Genomic DNA, 17,036 nt, shown 5'->3' with positions numbered 1-17,036 from the left:
AACAGAAAAAAAACGAGAGGTAGTGGCTATTATTACGAGAAATTAGAATTACTGACGAAAAAGAAAAATATTTCCCCATAAAAACCAGGAAGTGCTTCTATATATATGCATGCATTTTTGTAATTAGATTCAAGTTCAACTGCAAAAAAAAAAAAGAGAAAATAATGAGAATGAAGGCAAGGAAAACGAGTAAAGGCTCTTTACTATTTCCTCAATTTATTTTTTCCTCAATTTAACAAACTGTTGATATTTTAACATCTCCAAGATTGCTTCTGCGATGAAATTTAAAAAAAAAATCAAAAATATAAATAGAAAGTTTTGGAAGTAAGATATTAATCAAGAGGACTGCTTGAATTACAACTGTATTTAATCATGAACTACTGTAACTGTCGCTGCTTTCTACCACTATAAGCTCTACAGAGAGTCACATTACAGTCTTCTGATAAGATAAAGACACTAACCGAAGTTACTGGTCACTTTTCCAATTTGAACTCCACTTTGACAGTATCCTAAAGAAATTATTCCTGAATTTCAAATTTCAAGTGGAAAAATTCATGAGGAAAATTCAGCTAATGAAAATAACTCACAGTGGTTTTCGCCGCAAAAACCGGGAACTGTAGTCAGCATCACAGTGAGTTCTAGAAGTGGATTAATTTTGTTTTCAGTGGGCAGACGTCAATACCGATCAATAACATCGCAATTGCAGAACGAGAACGAGAACTAGCGATGTATGAACTGCGAATGTAATAAATCAAGAAGCCCGAGCGTGTATGTGCGTGATCGATCGATATTCGGGGGCAAGTCTGATAAATGCCATAATGGGATCAGAGCGGTCAAATACTGTTGCTTATGGTGTTTTCAAGTTGTTCGAAGATGATGACGTCAAAGACACCGAAGCAATGGGAGTCGAACTTTTTTTTTGGTTCTTCTTTTTTTTTTGGAACTATCAACATCAAGGATAAAGATCTGGAAGAATGTGAAGGTCGATGTAAAAGGAAAAGAAAGTAGGTGGGTAGCAAATCAACAAGATTTCAAAAAAAAATTCAAGTAGGGATTAGGTGGTGTTTAGCGGAAACAGACACCGGTCTAACGGAGAACATTTGTCTGTTTTATAAAAAGTGCAACTGATACCATAATGATTTTTTATCGATAAACAATGACAGGCGTTACTAATGTACCTCCATATGCTAACGAAGAAGGAATATAATAAGCCGTTTATCGATTGATGGAATATATAGCTGAGACTTGGACAGGGTGTACGAAATTCGTATTGGTGTAGCTGGACGTCGATCAGAGAACACAACGACTAGCGCTGAACAAAGACGGTGCGGAGGAGAGAAACGGGGGTGTTTGGCTTAGTGATTCGAGTGATCTTTGTCATTCGTTGGCGTACATACACATGCATAATAAAGATCAAATCTGAACAGGTTTTAGAAGAAGGTTATCCAGGAATCCAGGTTACTGCATCACATTTATCACTTGTTTGGTTCGATTTTCTCGCGGATAGCGAAAGAATAAGAAAGATGCTCTTCCACGCTTTGTTGCTCGATTTCTGGTATCCCTGGGAAGTATAGAATTAAATGCAAGATTTTTGACGGGCTCCATAAGGTCGTAAAACAGGAACTGAAAAAAAAACTCAACCCCTTTTAGAAAAAAAAAAACAATTTTCCCTCGTTTCTATGGATAACTGACTTGTGTATGGTGTGTTTTGCTTATAATAACTAGGTGTTTGGTTGCCAGAAGCAGTTAAACGTAAATGATATATGGTGGAAGGCTAAATATCTTACCATAAATTATGCAAAAAGAGGATGGAATATGAAAACACACAGAGTTCTCGTAAACTGCTTCGATTCGAGTAATTCGGCGTTAAGGCTGTGTACCAATAAATATATGACTAAGTTACGTTACAATTGTATATGAAACACCGAAAATTACACAATGTAGAACCAAAATAAAACTTTTTTCGGAGAAAAGTGCAAGATGACCCAGATAGACGATGAGACACCAGTTCTTCTCAATGTTAGGAATGTCGGAATGCAGGGCAATTAGAAAACAGAAAAAAAACGTAACTAGCAGTTACCTCTTACAAGTTTCTTTCAAAGCTCTAACTCTCTTCTCTAACTCGTTTTCAACGACAAAAGAATTGAAACATATTGAAAAGGAAGAAATTTCTTTCTGATTGTTTCGTCCAAAAATCCTCTAATCTTCTGTTCCACTTTTCGACGAGCAAATCATAGAAATATACGACAATTAGAAATTATTAAAATAGATGTAACATATATAAATATATAACAAATATGTGTAGCAGATATATAAATATTTAGTAAATATTAGCAGATATATATTACTGGGAACAAGAGCGAATCAGTTTTTCGAGGCCACCACGAACAAGGAGTAATTTTGTGCGCCTTTTCCATTTAAGACATCATTTAGTAAATCAGGAAAATTTCGAGCGGATATATGAGTACTAAAGAATCGTAATAGACGTAAAAATGAAGTTCATGCGTGTAAGTTCTCGGTAAATTGCGGAGCAAAAAGTTACAGGAGGTCCCACTTATCCTTGAACCAGGTGTACACGGTATTTGCAAACACTATCAAGATTTACTTACATTGATTTAAATTTTTCAGAAAATATGTTCACTAAAAATGTTAAAGAAAGTGTTGAGGAAATGCACAGGGCTGGGGAAAAAGAAAAGGAAAGGTTTGCTGGGAAGTTTCACTTAAAATTGCGAGAAGATCCAGCAAAAGTAAGACTTTATAGATTGGATGAAGTAAAATCGACCACGAATGGGGCCATTGGTCGAGCGATTCGCTTCTGAGGACGAGTTTTACAGTAAAAATCGTCGTTCAATGTGTAAAAGCGGAGAGGCGACGGCGAACGACGGCGATCGACGCTATTTTCGTTGACGCCGGGAAAAGTTCATAGATCAGCCGAGGACTGTTTCTGTGGAGGTTGTCGAGTGAGGCAGATGAGAAATAATTCCACTGTCACCGGAAATGTAAAGAAACGGATGTAAGAACACAAGGGAAGAAGGCGAAAACGAGCCATGTGACTGCAGGTCTTGTTTTCTTAAAGGATTGGATAAGTTGGGTGGATTCGTATCCAGAACGAATCAATAGCGGATGGATTTCAACAAGGAAGCTATTTCGTATCATGGAGTTGTGTGCGTGCGTGTGTGCCGCTGGGCCGGGTGTGCGAGCTGCGTCGATGAGAGAGCCATCGGCCACGCCCCCTGGAGGGACAACTGGAGCCTGACACTCTCTGGACAAGCATCAAATTATCGTATAACAAGGATTATTATAATAACCGCATAACTGGAAATGGCGAGGAGTGTGGGGGGCATTCAAGCTCGCTCTTATTTCTGGAACCTTTGTCTTTATTTTCTCTCTTAGTAACTATAGGTTGCATGTCATAGATCCTCTAAGATCCTCTAAGAGTAAGGCTTAGGTTTTAGGACCACTTCTTCCTCGACTGATTTAGTTATTTAGTTCCAGAAATAAGAGCATGGTGGATTGGCCTCCCTTCCAAATACTCATTACCCAACCTCTGATGCTTAGGGATCTTAAGGAATCGAATAGCTTTCGAATCGAACCCCCGTCCGAACAACGGAATGGCTACACTTTCATTCACTTACTTTTTCTGAATTGTTTCGACCTCGGCACATAATGATTTACGGTTTTGTTTATGGTGTCATGTTGTCCGCTTCTTGTCGGATCATATGCCAAGAGGGTGGCCCGCCTATGGTACTTGTTACTTTTGTATGCGCCGAAAATACCCATAAAATTGTCTGATCTTCGCTTCGTTTTTGCTGGATCTTATCCACTGAAGCACTAGTTGTTTCCTCGTGGGTTAGAAACGCTATCGTCGTGAGCTACCGTACCTCATGTGCACATATGTGCGTAAAATACGTACCCAAGCTAATATTTGAGCGCTTATTACGGCCGGCCATCATTCATCGGAACTATTTGCACCACGGATGAATGGATTTACGTCATAATATCTTCCCTGAAGGAGACGAATGGATGAATAATAAATGTTTTGCTTGCTACTGGGACAAAATAAGAACGCGAATGGGTGCGTGAGAACCTCCCATATCACCGAAAAAAAGGAAAAACGAAACTGGAGACATTCTTGAAACATTAATATTTCATTATCTCAAAAGTCTTCCTTTCTAGCAAGAAGTCCGATTTTTTTCAAATTCCAAATCCAAATTTCATTACTTTCAAGAGTTCGACAACAATGACATGTATATTGACAACGTTTGGGTCGCGTATACGCATCTGATTGCTAACCGCTCTGATGGGTCGCTCTGCTTAGACTAAATGCAATCAGGCATATGAACGTAAATTCTGGCCACATACGTAGTTACTCAGATATTGCAAAAAGATGCTGTTGTCCAGCACACAGCCAAAGTGTTTTGTCCAAGGATGCAGTGAGGACAATGGAGAGCGAAAAAATACGCGCGCTCTCACGCGACGCATATATAAAGAACCGCTTGGTGGTCAGTTGGAAAAGAAGTGTTGTGGAAAAATTCTATATTGTAGGAATACCATCTCTGAAAGAATATCTTAAGTCTTGGAAATACGTGAGGGTCACTCTTGTGTTAACAAAACATACCTTCCCATATGCCGAAAAAGTTTTGAAAGAAAAAAGCTTCAGGAGGAGAATTCTGTTTGTAATCATATCCTTTAAATATTCGCAATTCCAGCAGCAACCCAATTCCAGCCGATAGATTGAAGTTTTGCTCTTCGTATATGTAAGCGTTTTTTTGATTTTTGTTTCTATACATGACTCTGATTAATATTTCGCCACAGCAGAATTCTTTAGAAGAAGCACAATAATGCGACAGTCAATCAATAATAGTTTATAGTCAATAGTCATAAATCAAAATCGACTCAAAGCACTCAAATAAATAAGTAAAAATGGGTATAGTACCAGAACTGCGAAAGTTCGTCGTTGGGCCGGACACTATTATAGATAGGTCAGGGGATTGTCCAGTGGACAAAGACTAGCTCCCACACAAGCCATTGCATTCATGTCCAAAATAGAAGAACCCATTCTGGAACGAAAACCTTTCTTGTACTGCCTTTACATTGATGACTGTTGCATTATATGCTCCACTCAAGACGAGATGGACACTTGTTTCGAGCTTTTAAACCAGCAGTCCGCTTACATACGGTTCACAAGAGAGAAAACCGAAGAAAATTGGCTGTTTGGTCCCTGCAGTCCCTTTCCCTTTGCCCATTCGGGAAGGAAAGGGACTGCATGGCCTCTGGTGTAGTTTATTTGATTTCGTGCAAAACATGCGGCGAAGAATATATTGGCGAAACAGGGCGACCTCTTTGTGTCTGCATTAGAGAACACCTAAATGGGATGAAACAATCGAATGTAGCAACTCCCCCCGGAGCTCACCGCAGACAATGTCATGAAAATGCTCCTTTCTGCATGGCCGTCACGATCCTACCGTACAAGCCCGAAATTATAGCTCGTAGAACTTTAGAAGCGCTTTGGATAAATGCGAAAGGTCCAAAAATGAATAGGAAAGAAGAGTGCTTAGCCGTGACCAACGAGCTGGCTCTGTATTAAGACCTTTGCGGGTTTTGATCTACGGGGTCATATGCGGGTAGCATCCTAATTAGTATTAGCGGAGCGATTGCACCACGCGGATATCCGCTAAGATCACGGCAACGCGGCAACTGAGGTAGGCACAACGAATTAGGCCCTTTTGGTTTTTGTTTCCGGGTGTAATATCAAAGGGGATGATAACTTGTTCTGGATGAAGCATTTGAGAGGATATATTGCAAATGTTCTTACTTTCCAGGCTCTGACGAAGGCGACAACGCCAAAACGTTAGCTGTAATAAAGTTTGTTAGCAATCTTAGCTGTTGCTTAAAGTTGACTGTCGACAAGGATATAGTATCATCCCATATCGTTTATTTATTCAAACATGCTCAATTACAAATCCTAAGCAAAATTGAAAACCAAAAGGAAAATCAAATTGGAACTCTACATATGCGTAGGGGTTATAGTCGGGTCAACACTACATGAAACTCGGTGCAGTTACGTAAGCGGCTGCGCTCGAAGTGAGTGGAGGAAGCGATTGATGTCGAGGTGGAACCATCCCGAACTCCAAGCGCTGGATGGTGCTAGCAAGGATCCTCCCGGGACCCTAAGCGTTACGTCCCATCGCACCGCTTCGAGCGCAGCCGCTTACGCAACTGCACCGTGCTTCATGTCGTTTTGACTTTAATATAAGTATGACACTACGGAGACTTGAATGAACAATTTAATCCAGGGCGAAAGTAGTTGTTGTTCAGTATGAGAACTACTTTCCAATGGTGAACGAGTAAAATGCAGTGAAGAATTCAAGTCGAGGCCGATCAACATTGGGTATCCATGAATGACAGACAACCGTAACATGTGACTGCCACATGTTCACGTTTGTAAAAAGCGAAAGTCTACTTTAGAAACGACCTAAGAGCACAAATTGTCACCAATGTTGTGAATTCGGCAGGATTTAGCTGAAATTTTAATGAATTTTAATTAATTTATTGATTTTGATCCCAATGAACACATTCGAATGAAGTTTCAACTAAAACCTTTGATTTTAACTTCAATCTTCTTTAGTGGAATTAAATCCACAGAGAGTTTAGTGGAATAAAATGCTTGAGATTATTCTCAATCATTATATGTGTGGAGTCGAGTTTTCCGATTGGTACCCTCTTATGCGTGATCGCCTACCGAAGGATTAAAGGCATCACCCAACGAATCTGAGGTGGTACGGATTTCCGGTGGAGTATTCGCATACGGAGTCGTAGATTATGGGGAGTAGGGTGATTCCGTTCATTTCTTCCTAATTGCCGTAGAAAACGGCCCGGAAGATAAGGCTTCGAGCGTCCAGGCGCACTATTTCCTACAAGGAGTTCGATTGGAGCGCGCCAGCCCTGTGCGGCGCCGCATCTTCCGGGCCGTTTTTTACGGCAATTAGGAAGAAATGGACGGAATCACCCCCGTCTCCGTAACCTACAGGATAGTAGATTATGGAGTACTCCACCTGAAATCCGTACCACTTCAGATTCGTGGGGTGATGCCTTTAAGAGATCCAGGTGTGAGACTGCACGACCAATGGTTTAAGAGTTTGTTGCGTCAAACAAGCTATGTCCTTCATCGCTCTGGAAAACCGACAAATTGCTACCAGAATTCTCTAGAAGAAGACTGACATATCGGCTGGCCCCAGCAAATCATTGCGTTTTCGAAACGGATTGATACGCCAGAGACTTTTTATATGTGAGATGTAGAATTAAAATGAATGATCTCTCCCCACCGAGCGGTCGACCAATTATGTTGGTCAACAGAAGTGAGTGCTTCCTTTGAATTAAGAGAAGGTTTAGAGTTCGTAAAGCAACCATGAAAAAAAAAACCCTGCAACACCACCAAAGCCAGCAACCTGAGTGAAGGTTCTTTGGACAAAGAATATGAAAGAAGAAAGGAATAATGAACATGAATGAATATGAATAAATCAAGTTGTTTTCCTTCCCTGAATAACTTTGTAAACCTTTGCTTTTTTGTTTTTCTTGCACACTTTTCTTTCTTGTTTTTCTTTCTTTGTTTAAAAGCTCCAAAGCAGAGGACCGTTCACTACTACATCATTAAAGCATTGAGGACGAAGAAACTGAATTAATCCGATTTTTTCAAAAGTTATTTGAATTAAAATTGGTGCTCTCAACACATGCTGGGTTCAGAAGCAGATTACAGTCCGAGTCAGTAGGCAAAATTTCCAAAAAGTGTTGAGAGTATGCATGGAGGATGACCGCAGAAAAAATAGGTGAAAAAATAGGTCGAGAAGTTGGAAGAAAAGCTGGGAAGGTCAATCAAGTAGTGGACTACTTTAGGTTCAATTCAATCATTTTTTATTTGCTTTTTAAAATAATTGAAGTCTTTTGGAGTCTATTTGAGATGAAACCAAATGTACAATCGTTCTTAGGAAAACTTTTTCTTTCGAAATCATAAGGTGAGAAAATAGAACAGTCAATAAAACCTAAAGAAGATCTGAACGGCACGTATAAGGCCGCAAAACCTTCTACCTTCTTTCGAGTGATATATTGGGATAGAAATTGGTTTGACCGGCGAGAAACGATGCGTGTAACTTCACAGAACGATTAGCAAATATAAATAAACACCGCGAAGATTTATCACGTTTTCGTTGATGGGTAAGTTCATACGGTAACGTCAACAAAAACTTCTATAAATGTTGCTAGATTAAGAGCGAGATATTACTGAGAAAGGCCGAACAAAGTACGTCAAAAAACAAAAATAGAAGTCAAAATTGGAAAGGGTGGATCATTTCGCCCCTCTTCATAGACGATCCAATTTTAAATCAGCTTTCCGTGAGGTTCCTCAGAAGCGAAGAGAGGCTTATCCAAAAATAGGATATGTTTTAGTGTGTGATAGTAGAGAAAAATTAAATCTGTGAGCAATAAATAGAAAAGGAAACAACAGGAAAATGTTGTAAATAGGACAAAGTTATTAATGCTGTCGCAGATCGCAAATTTTTAGGAATAGGGGAAAACGAAGAAAGAAAGATTCTTACTAAGGTCTTTTTTTTAATTTTGGAAAAAGAAAACCGTCCGCTGATAACAATAGAGGTTATAGAAGTAGAACTACGAAGACAGAATAAAAGAATTGGGGGAAAAAAAGAAGGAATTAAATTTAGAACGCTTGTTTCGCTAATTCGTAGAGTTTCTGACAAGTCCAGATGTAGCTAATTGGGTTACAACCGAATCTGAACTCATTACCCAATAGTTATGTAAGTGAGCACCTTTGCCTCAGATGTCATTTGTGTAGTTTCAGGAAAATCAGTATACCCACGACAATTCGCTGGCTTACGCTAATAAGACGCTTAGCACTCGATTTCGGCTTATCCAGCAGCTGTTGACATTCTGAATAAGGAAGTGAGATGATGTCAACGAGATCTGCCACGATGCAAACAAACAAGCAAACAACCAAACAACAAGCAAAGGGAAGAGTCGAAAAAAACCGTTGCAAAATCCCATAGTAAGTATCTACATATAGGACTAATAGAAACGAGTTCAAGGGTAAAAAACTTTTCGCAGAATTAAAGGAAAATCTCTTTAGAACATGATAATGACTAGTAATCTGTTTTCTTTCTGCTAGCAATTAATCTTCTGCATTATTTTTTCTATCAGAAGTAGACCAGAACCAAATAAATCAATCGACTAACAAGGTTTATAACGGAGAGGAATTTCCTTTGAGTGCTGCCCTTTAAGAACTTTGTTGTTCGCAGCTCATACGAGTTCCGCGCAACACTAACGGAACTGAAATGTGGGTGAAGAAAACTTCCTTCTGCAGCACTTAAGAGCCGCCATTCTCTGACATAGTCAACTGCCATAATCTCCTGAAGGTTAGTTCTCATAAAGTAGGGATAGAGGATAAAGTGTCTGGCGTTAATCAATCCTCTTGGGATGCGCCCCCACGTTCACTTCATGTCGGCATCGTTTGAGGTTCACGAACGTGTAACTGGCCCACACAGGCGATGTGTCAAGTCAGTGTTTTTATCCTCCCAGACAAGTCTGGTACCAATTTATCGACCCCGGAGGGATGAAAGGCTTGGTGAGCACTAGAACGGATTCGAACCTCCGATCGATTGTGCAGAAAGCGGAACCTCTAACCGCTACACTACCCTTATTAGTCCTCATGTTCAGGATAAAAACACATCTCTCAAGATTGGGAATATTAAACTCAAAGAGAGGGCGATCTTCTGCCGACCTTGAGATAAGAAGTCACGCCACGCATGATTCACAATTTCCGAGTAAGCATACACATATTCATTCAGGTGTGTGCTGGACTGCTTGCATGTGTGCCGGCTGTGTCCCGGTGCCTTAACTCTGACCAAAAGTCAACGGTTAAGTGATTGATGAACCCAAAGGAAGCAAACAGAGCGGTCGAAGCGAAAAACTCCACTTATTCCGTTCGAGGAGGTCGCTAAGCTGCCCGCCAGATTCTTCCTAAAACTTTGAACTTTAGCTCGGCAGAGGACCGATGAGGTTTCTCACTTAACACGAAAACAGCAAAGAGTATTCAGTCCGTTTTAATGTTGTAGAAAACAGGTACTTGGAAAACAAATAAATTTGGGTGAGAACAACCTGAAGCTTGGTTCGATTGCGTGAGCGGCTGCTCCCGAGGCGGCGTGGTAGAGTGGATCTATGTCGGATCATCCATCCCAACAGTTCGCTAGTTCCGCTCATCGCTCCAGTCCGAGTGAAGCTAACGATGGTCCCAGCTCGACAAAAATAGCATGCTTCACCGTGCTGCTTCGAGCGTGACATTAATTTACAATAAGCACAGACGCATTTACATTAAAATCTTCAGATCACCTCAAAGATTCTTTTCTCGTTTTTATTCCATGTCTGCTCATGGATTGACATTTCTTCGTCGCTTTGACCGAGCTGTATCCGGTATTATTGTAATTTTTAAATTAGTTGGGAGCGCAACCACGTTCACTTCAGTGGAGGATCGTTTGAGGTTTACGAACATGTAGCTGGCCTCTACAATGACTTGGCTAGCCGATGTGTAAAGTCAGTGTTTTATCCCCTAGGCAAGCCTGGTACCAATCTCGAAGAGATGAAGAACTTGGTGAGCACCAGGGCGGATTCGAACCTCCGATCGGTCATGTAGACAGCGGAAACTCTTGGAGACTGCGCTAAACCCGCCCTCAGGATTGAGTATAAAAAACAAAATAGTAGGGAATGCAGTGCAAAAAAAAGCAACAGGAAGTAGAGGAAACGCTCAATATATTCCATTCGTATGATCGGCTAGCTAAAGCGGAAGCGAACTTCAGTGGCGTAGAACAACACGTTCTTTCATAATGAAGGCTGGAGAGCTCCACTGCAAAACAACGGTTCAAAATACGAGCGCTGATTACGACGAGTGCTTCGTCTCTGCAGCATAATATCACAGATCGCCTCACGGGAAACGGATAAACAAGTAATGACTGCAGCAAGGGTGGTCAATGTGCGTACTCGGAAAAAAATCATCTCATTCAAAAAAAGCGACTTAATATCAGACTATAAGTTGAAAATATGGTTCTACGTTTTCTGAAAAAGAACGAAAAATTTACTAGAAAGATTTACTTTGACATTAATTTACGATAAGCACAGACACATTTACATTAAAACCTTCAGATAACCTCAAAAATTCTTTTCTCGTTTTTATTGCATGTCTGCTCATGGATTGTCATTTCACGCACTGTATCCATGAATTGCAAGGAAGGGCATGAATTGTAGTTGAGTGGTACTTGACACTTTCACTTCAATAGAAAATCATTCATTGTTAAAATTGTTGATTGCTGTTCGGAGAAAACAGCGGTAAAAATCAAGGAGAAAATAACACGATGAAACTCGAAGAAAAAAGGGGAACATGTAGATTTAGAAGAATTTAACGAAGCAAACTTCTACATATATGAACTATTAATTTAGTTCAAAAAATATATACATTTTCTACTGTGAACACTTAATTGTCCAGCCTAATCCTTCAAACACTTATAAATATTTAATAAGGCATAAATGCACAACACATTCGAATTCAAGTGAAATTAAGCTCATCAGCGGGCGAAATGCCAGAGTTAATTTTTTTCTTTTTTACGTCTTTTCTGTTTCTTTCTGTTTTATTTTCTTTCTCTAAATATTGAACTATCATTTCAAAATGAGGTTTGCTTTAGCACAGAATGCACAGATTAAGTGCTGCGAAATTTCCTTGCTAAAACTTTTTTTAGTGCTATCCGAGATTAAAGGCAGCATACCACGAATCTGGGGTGGTACGGACTTCAGGTGGAGTATCCGTATACGGGGTCGTAGATTATGGAGAGGGCTGTGGTTCCGTCCATTTCTTGCTAATTGCCGTAAAAAACGGCCCGTAAGATGCGGCGCCGCACAGGGCTGGCGCGCTCCAATCGAACTCCTTGTAGAAAATAGTGCGGCGGAACGCTCGAAGCCGTATCTTCCGGCCCGTTTTCTACAGCAATTAGGAAGAAATGAACGGAATCACCCTCCTCCCCATAATCTATGACCCGGTATACGAATACTCCATCGGAAATCCGTACCACTCCAGATTCGTGGGGTGATGCCTTTAAAATATGCTGATGGTGGTATCTTCTTTTCTTCCTTGCCAGTTCTGAGGGTTTCAACAAATTCTGATTGTATGACAGTCAAACATGGTAGGAGATATGGTATGTTAAAGAATTCAAGGCCTTCCTACTTTTTTCGATGCATGATTTCCGAAGATAAGATATGAACGAGAACGCGTCAAATTTCCTTCTTATCAATGCTCACCTCTGCGGAATAGTAATTTAAAAAAACATACGTAATGTTACCTTTCATGTGGTTACTTACAAGTTTTTCTTAACTTGAAAGTAAGAGACAGCTGAAACCAGTGGTAAAATTTTCGTTCCACGATAAATGGTTCAGAAGCGCCGTGGGACAATTAAGCCATACATCTGCACGCGTTCTATAAATTTGTTTCAGAATTCCCTGAAGCCACAAGGACAAGGGCCAACTTTGCTGCAAAGAATTTGCGAGAATTGTGGTGATCCCTGTTCTTTTTTGTTTTTGGTGCACACTTATGGGTGTTTTCAATTAATTAATTGATTAATTAATTAAATGATTTTGAGTTAGAGTCGATACCATTGACACATCCCAAGGGTCGGCACAAGACCTTTTATTTTTTTGTCCTTTCAAGCATCTGGCTCTATGGTGGATCAAATTACAGGTTCACTTTCTGACTCACCTCTTTACTAGATTAGCCCTTTTTTGTTAGAAACTTTACATATGCTTCGGCGAGGAAAACACGACTAGTTGTCCTACGAAGTTAAATCTATGGGATATGAATGGGAGTTAATTTCTGAAAGGTGTTATTGCACTGGCGGTTTTTTCAAACGAGAATTTTTCCCACCTTTGCTCCACTTTACAGTTAACCGAATTGCTACTTAGGAGAAAACATGAGATGACTCTTAATTGGACACGTTTTGGGAGGAGGTGGTGGGAGAGGAATAAGGATTCTGCAACGAGGATTCCTTCAAAGAGTTCATTATCGGAGACGTTAACCACAAGGTAGAAAGAACTACAAAAAATGGATGCAAGGATCTGGATTGGGTAACCGAAATAAAAATAGCAGCTTTCTAATATACTGATGTCTGTACGATTGTATCGTCGAGGACTGTGTGGCTCACGGTGATTGGAGCGTTGAGGAGGACCAAAAACTGTAGACAATCGACTCGTCAAAGTGCTACCAGTTTCCTTTCCTTTCCTCGATGCAGCGCATGGAAAATTTGGATCGAATTTTGAGAGCCATGAAAAATTTCCTCAATAAAGAGAGGCTTAGGCTTGATCCGATACATCGCACATTTACTGATTGATCGCGGTCGTTGAGAAGGTTTGCTGAGAAGGAAAGAGAAGATCTAGTGAGTAAGCCTTATTATTATTATTATTATTATTATTATTATTATTATTATTATTATTATTATTATTTGAGTATTATTATTATTATTTAGGTAGGAGCGGCAAAGAACTGGATAGCGTACCTAGACTAACACATGGGTTTTGAGCTAAAGATGCTACAGTCAAAGAGACGCTTTGCGTCCAGAGGGAAGCGTTGTACTTTCGTCCTTGGGTCACGATTATCTCAGATCTCTTATTCTTCCACATAGAGTGCATCAACATTATTCGAGCTTTCTTTCATTAAAAAAATAATTTTCGGGGTTTACACTTCCCCACTCTCCCCACCAACCACAAAAAAAAGAGAGATAAGAAAAACCCTGAGGAAGATCCTGAAATTTCCTAACACGCCGCTCTTCTGGTCGTTTTTTGTCTGCTCCACCAAAATTTGCAAATGAGGTTTGTCATTTTTATCTTTTGCAATTTTCGTCCTTTCCAGAAAACTTAATGTGAAGTTTTTTAGGGTAATCTGATTTGAAATAAATGAATAAACAAATAACCCATTTTATTTTGTGTGTAGAATATATCGTCCGTGGATTTGTCGCTTTGCTTCCATCATGTAGCCGTTTGGTGAAACATTATTCAGACGTATCTCCCCTCTACTTCCCTTCGTAATTCCTATACAGCTTCGATTATTCTGGCGGCTGTTCTCGATTTCCACCACTTCAATTTTGTTCAATTTCTGCGTCATGTCGTCTGGCAGCTCTTTGAGCATTCTTTGCTCACCGACGGTTTTCAGTGAAATGTGTCTGGAGTTTGGAGTAACTTTTTAGATGTAGAACTCATTTTTCAATTTTGGCTGTCTAGCACATTCTTCAAAATATAGAAAGTTGCATTTAAAGAATTATTGTGAGCTGTAAAATAAAACAAATAAAATGTAAAACAGAAGTAAAATAAGTAAAATTTCATACAGCAGATACTCTTTTCCACTTCTTTTCTATTTTTCCGATCATTCCTTCCATACATGGTTATTCTTAGTGGTTAAGCTTAAGTAGCACAGCTATTTGTTTTTCTTTCAGCCACACTTAGAATTCAATAGCAGTGAAACTTTGCTGGAATGAGATAGGCTGCATAGGATATGTGGGCGATGCATGTACGTTCCTTTTTGGTTCAGGAAGCAAACTGGAACCAATATACACTCGTACCACCGTATTTATTTTATATGCATTCCACTCAAGACTTACTCTTTATTAGTTAGTAACCGCATTGACAATTCATGGATCCTTTTTACGTCTTGCGTGAGACTGAAGGTGAACCGAGAGGTCATTGAATCACACTTTATTGCGACCTAATGTATTTCCTGGTTTTGACACATTGTTTCCATCTTTTGTTGTCATTATTTATTTACTTTGTCACTATTTGTTGTTATTTATTCAATAGTTATTATTTTCCTAGAAAAAAAAGGCCATGTGAATGGCTTTCTTAGATAAGCGATATACGGAGAGCAGGCATGACAGTAGTCATAGAGTAATGAAAACGGAAAGGAGTTGCTGAATGAAAAAAAAGCATGCAGAAAGCATTTCACACAGCTTTGTTATTCTCCATTTGTGCAATTGTCGGCAAAAGCATGGCAGCGGATGTGGAAAGAGAGAAAAATGCGTTTCTCCTGATCGCGTTCACGTCTTAAATTGCGAAAATTATAATTTCCCTGATTTCGGAAGGATTATCATATCCTGCTGAAGTTAAAACTAGAAGGATAAAGGATAAAGTGTCGGGCGTTAATCAATGCTGTGGGGATGCCTCACCTCGTTCCCTTCAATTAAAGGCAGCGTACCACGAATCTGAGGTGGTGGGGATTTCAGGTGGAGTATTTGTACACGGGATGGTAGATTATGGAGAGGGGTGTGAATTCGTCCATTTCTTCCTAATTGCCGTAAAAAAACGGCCCGGAAGATGCGGCGCGTGCACAAGGCTGGCGCGCTCCAATCGAACTCCTTGTGGAAAATAGTGCGCCGGAACGCTCGAAGCCGTATCTTCCGGACCGTTTTCTACGGCAATTAGGAAGAAATGGACGGAGTCATTCTTCTCTCAGTAATCTGCGATCCCGTATACGAATACTCCACCGGAAATCCGTACCACTCCAGATTCGTGGGGTGGTGCCTTAGAGAACCGTTTGAGGTTAACGAACTCGTGCCCAGCCTATACAATGCCGCCGATCTGTCAAGTCAGCGTTTTTATCCTCCCAGGCAAGTCTAGAACCAATTTATCGACCACGGAGAAATGAAAGGCTTGGTAAACACTAGGGCGGATTTGAACCTCCGATTTATCGCGTAGATAGCGGAACCTCCTTCCGACTACGATACACCCGGCTCATGTTAGAAATAAGGTTCACCAATTTACTGTCCGTCGAAATTTCCTGAACAGAAGCCTCATCGCGTTATACGTAGCCTACCGGATTTCCCAGAGTTGGATGATGTTAAGTGATTCCGTATTGAGTTGTATTTCGCAGGAGTTCCAAAAATTAGGTTCATTCAAACAGATATGAAATAAAAAGATGAAAGAGATGAAAAGCATACATACAACGTTGCTATACTGTGATTCCATCTAAATTTTTAATTACAGCAGCAGATAAAAGAGATATTTTGTGCATCCTCTTTCTGAGATTATTGAAAATGGTCGCTAATAAGTTATGTTTTTAGGTACTTAGGCTTTACGACTTTTTTTTCTGAGAAAAGGATATTGAGGAAAATAGCTTTACTTGTTTAGTTGAAAAGTCCGAAGAGCCGAAAACCTGAGGTTTACTATCTTCAAGTTTTGAAGCTGTGTACCAATTGAGGGATATTCGGGAGATCTTGTCAATACTAGCATCTGCAACTTAAGATAAAAAAATTCTACCTTTCCTACTACCTGCCTACTTTCTACCTACTTGTACGAAAATTAGTAATACGGCACTGAAGACCTCTAATTGGTCCAAGTTGGCCGTCTACAAAAATACCGCAAGATCGTACTTCTAAGAATCTTGTAGATTAAAATAGAAAAGTGCCTGTTTCCCTATTGGTACATTTTCGAAACGCCTTCTTTTCTGGAGACGGAGACCAACTGAACCACTGTTCCCCTGTGTGTGCAAGAAGGCGGGTGGAAGTAGATTGGTCCGGGGACTGGATTGAAATCTGAGGTGCAGCTGGTCTCTTTTGAAACTCACATCCACGGAGAACGATGACGAGTGCCGGTCATGTCACTTGTCTTTTCGCTACATCGAAAATGAGAAGCGGAAACAAGTATTCTTGGACCTTCTATGAAGTGCCGACTATTTCCTGACGTTAACAAGTTGCCTTAAGAAAACGAACATTTTGCCCATATTCGACTGTCTTTGAATCTCGGTATGTTGAAACGTAGTTTTTAATTGATTTTCTTGAGCTGTAGCCAAGATTGGTATTGATCGTCTTTATTAAACAACAGCTAACGTTTCTGCGTTATCGCCTTCGTCAGACCCAGGAAAATCAAAGCCATTAGTGATTTATCCTCTCAGGCGCCTCATCACTCAGCATCCAAACGGTAGGCAAACTCAAGCAGCAACACATTGGCTA

At 40.1% G+C, this 17,036-nt stretch overlaps 1 protein-coding gene across 1 annotated transcript; it reads right to left on the bottom strand.

Annotated features, from left to right (window-relative positions):
• Positions 1 to 466: 466 nt before the first annotated feature.
• RB195_019890 (uncharacterized protein) lies at positions 467 to 16,317 on the bottom strand (the record flags this gene model as incomplete). The annotated part of the gene is made up of 3 exons (XM_064187946.1): positions 467 to 509; positions 588 to 638; positions 16,208 to 16,317. The coding sequence occupies 3 exons, from the start codon at positions 16,315 to 16,317 to the stop codon at positions 467 to 469; spliced, it is 204 nt and encodes a 67-aa protein (XP_064043827.1).
• Between the last annotated feature and the right edge of the window lie 719 nt (positions 16,318 to 17,036).

Source organism: Necator americanus, chromosome II (assembly GCF_031761385.1).
Source record: "Necator americanus strain Aroian chromosome II, whole genome shotgun sequence".
Lineage (NCBI taxonomy): Eukaryota > Metazoa > Nematoda > Chromadorea > Rhabditida > Ancylostomatidae > Necator > Necator americanus.
The sequence above is the reverse complement of the archived record's forward strand: the minus strand, read 5'-3'. Positions and strand labels throughout refer to the sequence as shown.